This window comes from Hyalella azteca, unplaced genomic scaffold (genome assembly GCF_000764305.2).
Source record: "Hyalella azteca isolate HAZT.00-mixed unplaced genomic scaffold, Hazt_2.0.2 contig9107, whole genome shotgun sequence".
NCBI lineage: Eukaryota > Metazoa > Arthropoda > Malacostraca > Amphipoda > Hyalellidae > Hyalella > Hyalella azteca.
The window spans coordinates 67929-81846 of NW_025939186.1; the positions used below are offsets into that span (position 1 = coordinate 67929).

The 13918-nt window shown below is 39.0% G+C and overlaps 1 protein-coding gene across 1 annotated transcript in view; it reads left to right on the top strand.

Moving 5' to 3' along the window:
• Positions 1-6786, top strand: part of LOC108666601 (SWI/SNF global transcription activator complex subunit snf59-like) — a 10042-nt gene extending 3256 nt beyond the window's left edge. Inside the window, exon 2 of the mRNA XM_018153510.1 lies at positions 5704-6786. Coding sequence (XP_018008999.1) covers positions 5704-6786 — 1083 coding nt within the window. The remainder of the gene's footprint in view (positions 1-5703) is intronic.
• The last annotated feature ends 7132 nt before the right edge of the window (positions 6787-13918 follow it).

Consider the following 13918-nt stretch of genomic DNA (forward strand, 5'->3'; position numbering starts at 1 on the left):
TCCTAATCCAGTTCGGCCTGGCAGGAGCACACATCAGTGCTACGTCTGCTCTCTGCTCGTGCTGTTAAGAAATTGTGTCACTATTTGGGCAATTTGGCCCATTCATTCCCCTGAGTGCGCGTATCACATATAGAAATAATTATTGCGTGGATACTTAGGAAAACATTAAAAAAATAAATTAAACTGCATCTGTGTGGCTTTTGGGCAACACACACCCAAAAAAAATGAAGAAACTTTGTTCGAATAGCGACGCACTTCTTTGCCCTTGTGTGGGTCATCGTGACCCAGTTTTGCCCGGCAAAAGGCAAAACTATCCGCCACCTATAACCTGCCCATAGCCACCCTACCCATAGCTCTTCTTCAGCAAAAACTAGACATTGGCACCGGTGGCGCATCGTTGAGCCAACGATGGCCACTTTTAGAATGAAATCGATAAAAAAATTCTCTAATTTCAAATCCGATGCTTTTGGATTTACTGATATTGCTTCTTGCAATCATCATTCTGAGGGCTACGTATGCAATTCCACCATAGCAGTACAAGTAACAATGCCAGACATGTAGCAGGAACAAATTATCAGAGTACCACACAAATAATACACGAGAAATCGACTTGAAGAAGTATAGGCCTATAGAGCAGGTATAGGCCTATAGAGCAGGTATAGGCCTATAGAGCAGGTATAGGCCTATAGTGCAGGTATAGGCCTAATATTCACTCCCATCAGAGCGCAGGAATTAATAATTCCTCTCATTCCCCACCACAATTGCTGCACCAAATTAACCTCTCAAGTTGAGATTACTTCCTCTGGGGAAGACGGCCGCCATTTTAGTTACTCTAATGATTTTTCTGAAGAGTTTTAGTCATTTACATTTTTAAAAATTCTTATAGTCACAGTCTATTTGATTTAATAATTTCGGGAGGAAAAATTTCCTTTTGTTCACTTTAATTTTTTGTACATTGAAAAGGATATTTACAACTAATAATAGAGTAAATGGAACTTGAACACGATTTTTCAAGTTTCTTAATCTCAGTTTTAATAATTGAAAGTCTATTAAACTTAAATATGTGACTTGATTTAATTTTAGTCTTACATGGACATGATATCGGTCATAGACATGATCATGTCTAATGTCAATAACCAATCCACCTTCCCTCATCTGGAACGGCGTTCCAATTCCCAAACCCATTCCAGATTCCCATAATTGAAGGCAATTTTGCATGCTAACCGCCGGAGCTCGCACTCAAAATAATGGATGCGTCATTTCCAGATAGCGATTCACTTTTTATTCTTGTGGGTCACCCTGACCCAGTTTGACCGAGAAAAGGTGCGTATCAGTGCTACGTGCGTTGTCTGATCACGGTGTGGGTAAGAAAGTGGGCCACTATTGAGACAATTTGAGACATTTATTCTTATGTGTGCGGTTTCTTAACGTTGACCAAATCTTGAAATTGCAATTGCATCTTCGAGTTCCATTAAAAGTGGATTTTTTTCATAAAAAAACAGAGCCGAGATTTCGAAAAAAATCGAGCGCGAGACGCTCTCTCCTATGCGGCCGTTAAAAAACTATAGAAATAAATTGTCTTGCAATTTGATTACTCAGGTTAAATTTTTTTGTATGCAGAATTTCACGTAAGGGCTGGGTTCAGGTCAAAGTTTAAGTGAAGATTTTGATTATATGTAATAAATAATTCACAAATATTAAATTTTATTCTAAAGAAATTTAAATATAGGTTTACTAATTTGAAAATTTTTTGGTTTATCGATGGCATAAAAATATTTTACAGCCATATTGACAAAATTGAAGTTTTAAATAAATTTCATAGAATTTTACANTATACCATAATACAATATAGGATATCATTATAACCATTGCTAAAAATCAAGGAGGAAAAATTTATTGTTGAAGAAGATTGATCGTTCAAAATATTCATTGCTGAAAATAATTCATTTGAAGATGTTGTAAGAAGTTGTGATTACATTGTAAAATAATCATAAACGCTTTACTGTACCAATGTTCTATTATGAAGAAAATACGAAATTTGCAGACATATCATTAGTTTTACCACTGAGGGAAATAAATTTTCAATTAATTTCCACTGCTATGTTTCTACTCAAAATATTGACACGTGAATAATTGAGGCGTTAATGAATAATTAATTAAGTGAGACGTCAAATAAATAATTAATTAAGTCCCATAAATCCCATAAATTAACTAAATAAAAATCCTATAAATTAACCTATAACCATCCTATAAATTAAAAAAAATAACTTGGCACAAGAGAAGTAGATTCATGAAGTGTGCTGGACGCTACATTTTTTCCTACACAGAAACTGTATAATTAATGCTAAAACTACACAATTATAAGGAACATACGAGTATTCAAACGGATCACATGAATACAAATTAAATAATTAGCCCGAGTATACTAATTGTGAACTAATATGCAGCCGGTGATAAATCGGCCATAATTATTAGCTGGGTCGGGAAATGTAGGAATGTAAGTGAAGAAAACGACAGGTGACAGAAAAAAACGAAGCAGCTGTTGCCGCAGCAGCGATACGCGCACCTGCTGCTATATATACGCAGGTGTACAGCTGCTGCTATATATACGAAGGTGTACAGCTGCTGCAATATATACGCAGGTATACAGCTGCTGCTATATATACGCAGGTGTACAGCTGCTGCTATATATACGCAGGAGTACAGCTGCTGCTATATATACGCAGGCGTACAGCTACTGCTATATATACACAGGTATACAGCTGCTGCTATATATACGCAGGTGTACAGCTGCTGCTATATATACGCAGGTGCACAGCTGCTGCTATATATACGCAGGCGTACAGCTACTACTATATATACGCAGGAGTACAGCTGCTGCTATATATACGCAGGCGTACAGCTGCTGCTATATATACGCAGGTGTACAGCTGCTGCTATATATACGCAGGTGTACAGCTGCTGCTATATATACGCAGGTGTACAGCTGCTGCTATATATNATGGGAGTGCGTATAGCAGGGAATGGGAGTGCGTATAGCAGGGAATGGGAGTGCGTATAGCAGGGAATGGGAGTGCGTATAGCAGGGAATGGGAGTGCGTATAGCAGGGAATGGGAGTGCGTATAGCAGGGAATGGGAGTGCGTATAGCAGGGAATGGGAGTGCGTATAGCAGGGAATGGGAGTGCGTATAGCAGGGAATGGGAGTGCGTATAGCAGGGAATGGGAGTGCGTATAGCAGGGAATGGGAGTGCGTATAGCAGGGAATGGGAGTGCGTATAGCAGGGAATGGGAGTGCGTATAGCAGGGAATGGGAGTGCGTATAGCAGGGAATGGGAGTGCGTATAGCAGGGAATGGGAGTGCGTATAGCAGGGAATGGGAGTGCGTATAGCAGGGAATGGGAGTGCGTATAGCAGGGAATGGGAGTGCGTATAGCAGGGAATGGGAGTGCGTATAGCAGGGAATGGGAGTGCGTATAGCAGGGAATGGGAGTGCGTATAGCAGGGAATGGGAGTGCGTATAGCAGGGAACGGGAGTGCGTATAGCAGGGAATGGGAGTGCGTATAGCAGGGAATGAGAGTGCGTATAGCAGGGAATGGGAATGCGTATAGCAGGGAATGAGAGTGCGTATAGCAGGGAATGAGAGTGCGTATAGCAGGGAATGGGAATGCGTATAGCAGGGACAGAAGTTCTCATGAAGTTAGCAGTTACGGGCCATCGACAGCCGCGGCCCTACACGCTTGATTTGTCATTTCGTCCTTTTTTTCATTTCACAGAACAATAGTTCCATTTTTCAACTCACTTTACAGTAAAGCTTTTGTTTCAACTCACTTTACAGTAAAGCTCTTGTTTCAACTCACTTTACAGCAACGCTCCTGTTTCAATTCACTTTTCAGTAACGCTCTTGTTTCAACTCACTTTTCAGTAACGCTCTTGTTTCAACTCACTTTACAGTAGCGCTCTTGTTTCAACTCACTTTACAGTAGCGCTCTTGTTTCAACTCACTTTACAGTAGCGCTCTTGTTTCAACTCACTTTACAGTAGTGCTCTTGTTTCAACTCCCTTTACACTAGCGCTCTTGTTTCAACTCACTTCGCCGTAGAGCCCGTTTTTTCAACTCAAACTCAAGATCTCTGAGCGCTTGAGAAGCTCTCAAGATCTCTGAGCGCTTGAGAAGCTCTCAAGATCTCTGAGCGCTTGAGCAGCTCTCAAGTTCTCTCCAGTAACGGCAATGCGTCAGAGATTTCACAGCGTTTATTGGACCCGATATTGCATGGGCGTCAGACCCGCGTTAAAATACTGTATCAGAGATTACCAGAGATAGCAATACTGAATAATATTGATATTATGTTATATGCAATACTCGAATTAAAATACAATATAGAAGATTATCAGAGATATCAATACTATGTTATATGCAATACTCGAAATAAAATACAATATCGGATATAATCAGAGATATCAATGCTGAATAATATTGATATTATGTTATAAGCAATACCAGAATTAAAATACAATATAGGAGGTATATTGAATATTATTTATATTTTATATAAATAATAATATATAATATATAATAATAATATATATTATAAGTACAATATAATATTTTATATTCATCTATGAAAATCGCATGAAAATTGAAAATTTTGAAATATTCTTGCTGAGTAGAATCTCCATGCTGGAGCAGGGGAGCAAACACGCGCAAATTGGAGCAAACAGGAACTGCATGGAGCAAACAGGAACTGCATGGAGCAAATAGGAACTGCATGGAGCAAATAGAAACTTCATGGAGCAAATATGAACTGCATGGAGCTAATAGGAACACCAAATTGGCCGCTGCATCCCCAATTTGACAAAATTGGGCCCATTTCCGTAGGCCACGGAGCTGCGTTGCGACAGGTTATTTGCATCATTCTCAACTAATGGTGAGAAATACTTTATTTGAATATATTTTTGTTTAATTCTACCGTTATAAAAATAATATTTAGAATTTTTATTCGTGTCTTATTTTAATTGTAGTAATGAAGCGCTTTTTGTGTTGAATTTTTCGATCTACGTGCTGTCTTTATATATTTAAAGTGTCTTTTTATAATAAATTTTTCTATTTTCCGCATTCAATTGCTACATTTGAAATTTTTTAACAATAAATATATTTAAAATATTTTCCAGTAAAAATTATTCTTCTATATTCTTGATCGTCTCGATGCCTGCAAAATGTCAAACTTTTAATATTGGCATAATTGTAACGATAATTAAATAATTTTTTTATTAATACTCTTCGATCATTTGTTCAAGTTCACAATTTTCTATTCTTCATTTCGAATTTTTTTGGTCAAAAATTTTTCTTAAATTTAGTTCGATGAATAAAAGGATTCGCAAAAATTCAGAAAATTTGCAGAAGAAATATTTCACTGATGCCTGGACAGCAAATAAAAGATTAAAAAATTTCCCACGTGGCTTGCGGGAAAAATTTTGTGTGGATTTAATATTGGAATAAAGGAACGTGAAACCTGGGATACGACGCTATCCTGCTATTATTCTCTCACAAGACTCGCGGAGGAGCAACAGAATGGCGGCAGAATACCAGCAGAATGGCAGGGAAATAAAAACAGAATACCAACAAAATTCCAGCATAATGGCAGCAGAATTCCAACAGAATACCAGTGGAATACCAACATAATAGCAGCACAATACCGGCAGAATAGAAGCAGAATAGAAGTAGAATACCACCAGAATTGCTGCAGAATAGAGGTAGAATACCACCAGAATAGCAGCAGAATAGAGGCAGAATTCTACCAGAATAGAAGCAGAATAGAAGTAGAATACCACCAGAATAGCAGCAGAATAGAGGTAGTATACCACCACAATAGCAGCAGAATAGAGGTAGAATACCACCAGAATAGCAGCAGAATAGAGGAAGAATTCTACCAGAATAGAAGCAGAATAGAAGTAGAATACCACCATAGTAGCAGCAGAATAGAGGTAGTATACCACCATAGTAGCAGCAGAATAGAGGCAGAATACCACCATAGTAGCAGCAGAATAGAGGCAGAATACCACCAGAATAGCAGCAGAATAGAGGCAGAATACCACCAGAATAGCAGCAGAATAGAGGCAGAATACCACCAGAATAGCAGCAGAATAGAGGCAGAATTCCACCAGAATAGCAGCAGAATAGAGGCAGAATTCCACCAGAATAGCAGCAGAATAGAGGCAGAATTCCACCAGAATAGCAGCAGAATAGAGGCAGAATTCCACCAGAATAGCAGCAGAATAGAGGCAGAATTCCACCAGAATAGCAGCAGAATAGAGGCAGAATTCCACCAGAATAGCAGCAGAATAGAGGCAGAATTCCACCAGAATAGCAGCAGAATAGAGGCAGAATTCCACCAGAATAGCAGCAGAATAGAGGCAGAATTCCACCAGAATAGCAGCAGAATAGAGGCAGAATTCCACCAGAATAGCAGCAGAATAGAGGCAGAATTCCACCAGAATAGCAGCAGAATAGAGGCAGAATTCCACCAGAATAGCAGCAGAATAGAGGCAGAATTCCACCAGAATAGCAGCAGAATAGAGGCAGAATTCCACCAGAATAGCAGCAGAATAGAGGCAGAATTCCACCAGAATAGCAGCAGAATAGAGGCAGAATTCCACCAGAATAGCAGCAGAATAGAGGCAGAATTCCACCAGAATAGCAGCAGAATAGAGGCAGAATTCCACCAGAATAGCAGCAGAATAGAGGCAGAATTCCACCAGAATAGCAGCAGAATAGAGNTATGTTAGAGCAACCTAGGCGGCGCGAGTAAACAGCTTTTACCTCAACAGTAAACAGTAAACAGCTTCTAGCTTAACAGTAAACAGTAAACAGCTAACGGCTGACTCAACCCTAAAATTCGGGGAAGTTTTTTTTATATTTTAAACCCTAAAACAGGGTTCACTTTAGTGCAGAACCTCAAGTCGGGGTTCATTTCTCCTTAACCATTACGAGAAGCTTTATAATTTCTTTTAGCTCAAACGGGTTTTCCTCATTAAAACCCAGAATCTGGGTTGAAAATTTTATATTTTTTATTAATCTGTGTTAAACATTTTATTTTATTATTTTATTTTTGTTTTTTTTTTTAAATCCCGAATCTGGGTTGAAAATTTTATACGTTACAGTGAATTTACAATAAATGTATTATAAATTACGATAATCATATAGTGAAGCTTGTTGGTGGAAATTACTTTAAAAAAACAATTATTTTACCCTTTATTCATGAATCATGAATGTCAAACTAATGGACATTTGAAAAATATAATAACTTGATTGTGATTATTTAGATTTGTTTGATAGTAGTTTAATTTAAATAATTATTAATTAAACAAAGAAGTATCGTCATCAACAAAACAACTACAAATAGAATACAAAACCTGTATTATTCATCAAAATAATCACCAAATTTACAACTAAAAATCATATTTATTAGGAATAATAACGTACAATTCAATATTTTATTAAAATAATGGGAATAAATGACCGTTGATGAAAATATCACAAAAATCTACGGTAATTACGACCAGGATTTAAGTGCCTCCCAATACTTGAATTATTTTTTACGGGACCCAAGTATCAGTGTACCTGATAAGGCTTATCAGTGCTACGTCCGCTCTCTCTGCTACGTGCCGTGGGTGAGAAAATGAGTCACTTTTTGAACAATATTACCCATGCATTTTTTTCCGACTACACTACCCTTGCTGCCCACCGTCTTGTGAGGCCAGGAGACTCACTAGCCATTCATGGCATGAATAAAGCCTGAATACAGAAACTAGTAAAGAAAAGCTATTAAAACAGGCTCCTATATATATAACGCTGCGGTCGTTGCGTCGATACGGGATAGCGTCTTGTTGTTGCCATGGCGACGGCGTCCCTAGCAGCGTTCAGAGGAGCTGGGGAAATTAGGGAGGGTTAGGGAAGAGCTGGGGACGAGAACGTTCCATGATTATATTAATGTTTAGTGGAGACAGGGGGAGTAGAACGGGGAGGGTGGGGGAAGAGCTGAGGACGAGAACGTTCCAAGAGAATGTTCCATGATTATATTATTGTTTAGTGGAGACAGTGGAAGGGGAACTGGGAGGGTGGGGGAAGAGCTGGGGACGAGAACGTTCCATGATTATATTATTGTTTAGTGGAGACAGGGGGAGGGAAACTGGGAGGGTGGGGGAAGAGCTGGGGACGATAACGTTCCATGATTATATAGAAGATTATGAGGGGAAAGATGGAGAGAAATAAACCGCGTAAAAGGAGTAGGCTGGGAACAAAGAGAAAGAGAGCTCTGATTATAAAATTGTGTGAGAAGATGAAGAAAAATAAAGGAGGGTAAGAGGAGGAATGTGATATGACCATACGATGGCTCAGGGAAAAGGAAGACCAATAATTGAAGGTAAGACCCGAGGATAATAAAGTAAATAATTGGATAAAAATCATATGGCCATAAAAAAAAGGCCTTTGAACGGTCAATAGAGAAGCTGGAGACAGTCGAAAAATTTTCTTTTTTAATCCGAGACAAAGTAACGAAATGGACTCATATTATTTATTATTAATTAAAATTATACTCAAGGAAAAGAGCGAGACTATACAAAAAATGTACTTTTTCACACAAGCTTTTGATGAGAGATTTAGTGCTTTAGTGATCTGATCATAGTGCAGTGATGAGAAAAATTACGATTTCCGATTAATAAATTAATCAGACAAGCTTGGGACGAATGCTGTAACGGAGTCTGATTACCATACAGCGACGAGAGAATGAAAATTTATGATTAATAAACTAATCAGTTTAATAAACTAACTAATGGCGATTTCTGATTAATAAATTAATCAGACCGGCTAGGGACGGAAGACATGCATAGATGTCTGATTATTATCCAGACATGGGGCAAGAGATTCGCGTGGTAAAGGACCAGAAAAATCAGGAAGCCTATCCCATATAGGCCTAGGTTGCCATATAGGCCTGCTATGCGACGTCGATATAGGCTCGACACGAACGCCTGCCGAGATTCGTGTCGTGTTTATAACGAACTGCGATGAATGTTGTTGATTTTGACGACGTTGTTAACACGTTATAACGGTGAAAAAAAATAACGGTAAAAGCTTCCAGCCACGAAACTACACCTAGAACAATGAATGTATCATGTTGTCTAAATATTGACTAACTTTTTGCTTGTATACACACTTTTTGCAGGGCAAATGTGGGTCAGGATGGCACATTCAATGGCAAGAAGTGCACCGATATTTGGACAAGTTCTCTTCATTTTTTTTATTGTACAGCTACCACTGCCATGCCAAATGGAAATATCAAATCAAATTATTGTATTGTATTGTATTGTATTATTGATAATTATTGTATTGTATATATCAAATTATTTACATTTTGTTGACTGGAAATGTAACTTATTTATAATGATTGCTAAAAATGTAAATAATTTTTTAAGTAAAGTTAGGGAATTGTGATAGAAATTGATATATTTTCATGGTTAAAACTAATATATTAACACATAACTTAAATAATATATCTCTAACATTTATTATGAATAAAATTTATATAAACGAGGTGACGTTAATTTAAATACAGTATAATAATAATAATATAAATAATATCTTGATATTAATATCATATCCAGATATTATTATCAATAAAATTGCGCTGAGAGAACATTAAAAAACTGCGTTCCATTAGCGATGCACTTTTTTGACACACTTGCCCATTAGAGGGTCATGCTAACCCATTATTTCTCTCAGTGTAATATTCCCCATAAAGGGAAGGCCATCTGCTCCCCAATCCTGGGGCTGTGAAGCCCACAAATTCAGTGAGACTCCCCAGCTGGTCCCAACCGTACCAGCTGATCCCAACCGTAGCAGCTGATCCCAGCCGTAGCAGCTGATCCCAACCGTACCAGCTGATCCCAACCGTACCAGCTGATCCCAACCGTAGCAGCTGATCCCAACCGCAGCAGCTGATCCCAACCGTAGCAGCTGATCCCAANCATGTCGGGCTGGCGTGATTTTTTTTCTGTTTAAATTAAGACAAAATGTTGTTGAGTTACTACCATATACAATTAAGGAAAAATAAGGATGTTTTTCCGGAACCGAAGTGCGACAAAATTATTACAAATTTAAGCCACCATACACGTGAAAACTTGAACAATTTGTTCACTGTATTAAATTTTAATCTTTCATGCACGATTTTCTGATCTAAGTCATATTGTGCGTTCGTAGTTCTCGTATAAATTTATTCTATCTAATTTATCATATGTATAAACATTTAAAATTTGCGAGAGAAATGTTACAAGAATTAAATTACACTTAATTAGATGCTGTGTTATAAGATGATTATTTGAATTAAATTAGTTGAAATAATGCCGTATTTCATAAATGAAATTAAATCTGTAATGAGATTAATAGGTATCATGGATGCGGGCCTTAAGTTATTAATTATGTTCCAATAAATCAATTAAATTTACATAAAATAATTCAAAGAGTGAAATAAATTTAATGGGTGGAAGTTACAAAAATAATACAAGGTAATTAAGTAATTAATGATTAAATTAATTACATAGTAGTTAAATAATTAATTTGTTCATGAATTGATGCAATGACAGATGTTCTTTTAAAAATAAATCGATGAGTCAGATATTAATTATATAATTAATGCGGATAATCATGAATTAATCAATTAAATAACACGCAAGTGATAATGAGCAAATTGGTTCGAAGACAAATACAAAATTAACGCGAATAAGACATTAATTAATCGAATTATCCGGAGACAGGACAATATTTAAGATCATAATTCAACTTATTATTATCAGATCATCAGCATGATGAACATAATGTTATTCCAATGTTGAAAGAACTATCATTGTAATTAACCACGATGCTTATATACAGATAACAGTGATTAATGATATAATGATAGAAATATTATAACATCATATGACATGTTCTCATAGTCATAACTATGACATGTTCTCATAGTCATAACCATGACATGTTCTCATAGTCATAACGTCTCTTATACACATCTAGATGTGTATAAGAGACAGGATCCCAACCGTACCAGCTGATCCCAACCGTAGCAGCTGACCCCAACCGCAGCAGCTGATCCCAACCGTAACAGATGTGGGAACGGAGTGAGGTAACAGTGGGGAAGGGGGGGAAACAACAGTATAGGGGGCGGAGTGGGGAACAGTGTGGGGGAGGAGTAAAAGTATGGGGGCAGAGGGGGAGAACCGTTTGGGTGAGACAGTGAAGAAGGAACATGAGAAACAGTGTTGGGGAACAGTGTGGGGGAGGGGGGAATGAGGGGAATTTATTGATCGGAAGGAAGCGGACGCCGGGAACGTGAATGTTTGAACGCGCGTTCGTCTCCAAAACAATGGCAGGCATCACTCAAAAAACTTTGTTTGATGTCAAACACAGCTATAAATGTGTGTGAGAATTGTTAAGGGACTGTGAGTAATAAGAGAAATAATAATTACGAAAGAAAGGGCAACATTGATTTGATGCTAAATTGAGAAGAAAGGAGATGCGAGGATGGCGGCGTCTGGCAACTGTTACTCCACAGAGAGAGATGAGCATCATCTAACTCTGCCCTGGATCTTTGTTACCAAAATATCTTCAACAAAGAACAAATTAAAACATTTTCATATTTCATTCCTAATACATTAAATCATATCTTAGGTTAGTGCTAATATCCTGTTCTGAAGTATGGATTGTTGAAGGAAAATGCGACTTAATTAGTACTTGGCACCTGCGGGCGCACGAGAGAGGCGAGAGCATCACCGCTGCACGCGCCAGAGGTGACGTGCGCGTCGGCGGGGGTGGAGGTNTCATAGTCATAACTATGACATGTTCTCATAGTCATAACTATGACATGTTCTCGTAGTCATAACTATGCGTGAGGACATGAGCGTGAGGACATGAGTGTGAGGACATGAGCGTGAGGACATGAGCGTGAGGCCATGAGCGTGAGGGCATGAGCGTGAGGACATGAGCGTGAGGGCATGAGCGTGAGGGCATGAGCGTGAGGACATGAGCGTGAGGACATGAGTGTGAGGACATGAGCGTGAGGGCATGAGCGTGAGGACATGAGTGTGAGGAAATGAGCGTGAGGACATGAGCGTGAGAGCATGAGCGTGAGGGCATGAGCGTGAGGACATGAACGTGAGGGCATGAGCGTGAGGACATGAGCGTGAGGACATGAGCGTGAGGACATGAGCGTGAGAGCAAAATGTAGCAGACATGAGCAAAAACTTGAGAGCGAGAGCAAAAATAAGAAAAAAATAAAAGAAAGCGCGAGGGCGAAAGCAAAACTTCTTCCGCTTTCGCCCTGCCCAGCCCGCCGTACCCTATTGGGAACCAGAGCAGAATTAAGACCGGTCCAGGGCCAGGTCGGGGCCAAACCATGGGCTGAGTAGAGCCAAATTGAGGCCAAACCAGAGCTGGACTAGGGCTGGGTACAGCCGAAAAATTGAGATCAAACCAGGGCCGAACTAGGGCTGGTACAGCCGAATTGAGGCCAAACCAGGGCCGAACCAGGGCTGGGTAGAGCCGAATTGAGGCCAAACTAGGGCCGAACCAGGGCTGGGTACAGCCGAATTGAGGCCAAACCAGGGCAGTATTAGAGTCGTGCAGATTCAACACTGCATTTCTAAAAATGAGCAATAAGTTTACTTGATTATTGAATGAAATAACAATGCATGCTGATGATTAATGAGATTCAATGCCTAATTATTAATTATTAACTGTCCTCACAATATTTTTTCTCCGCAGGCTTGCTTTTGTTGTAAGTAGAAACTTTGTGACCAACGCGTGTCGTATGAAGAAAAGTTACGTACATGTGTGAGTGTACGAAGTGTGTACGTAGAGAGCACGTAGGAATACTCAAGAGCTTACGTAAGCGTAAAAGAGTACGCGAATACAGAGTTACGTGCTTCATGTTGACCGTGGCCACATAAATACGCAAATAAAATCGAGTGTACAAATGAAGGCACGTTTACGTGCGTATAACACTAGAAACGCACTTGCGTAATCACACGGAAACACGTGAGATAATATAAGAGAACGAACGTGTATGAAGAAATGCGTGCACGTATATAATAATCGTGATTAAATATATAAACACGTGCATCAAGGAAGGCGTACGAGAGGAAATACGCACTGTGAGAAGTGCGTATACACAAAAAGTGCGTAAACCTGAGTGAATTTCTAAACGCGGAAGAAAAATTACCCACGAATTTGGTTCGTGTACATCCTAACGCACATGCATGGCCTTATAATACGCATTCGTGACCGCCCATGTTTACTAAAACCGAAAACATCCGTCGGGTGCGTGTGATGTTCATCTGAGTAGAAGTGTAACCGTGGGTCTCCCCGTGTTCTACGCGACGCCTTCACAGAAGAGGTCCTGCGTGGCGGACTCCATGCGGCTCCAAGGTAACTATAAACACCAATAAACTGCCTTAATTATAAAAATAATTTATGAATAATTTAAGGTTCATTTATGTCAACAAGAAGCCTAAATATTATGACACAATATTCATAACTATATAGCAGGTTAGCTCCGTGTAGCCCGGGCTTGAAATTCATCGAATGTCTGCAATCCCAGTCCCGTCATTCCCGTAATTTGCGTTTTTAAAATTCAATTTTACATTTACCAATGACATAATAAAATTTCAATTTGCCTCAATTCTTTCCATATTTTCCGACTATGAATAAAATGAAAGGACCAAGCAATACTCCGTCACGATAGGTATCCTGGATACGCGCAGCCCCTATACATCCCGACACGATAAGTATCCTGGATACGCGCCCCAACAGCCCCTATATATCCCGACACGATAAGTATCCTGGATACGCGCCCCAACAGCCCCTATATAT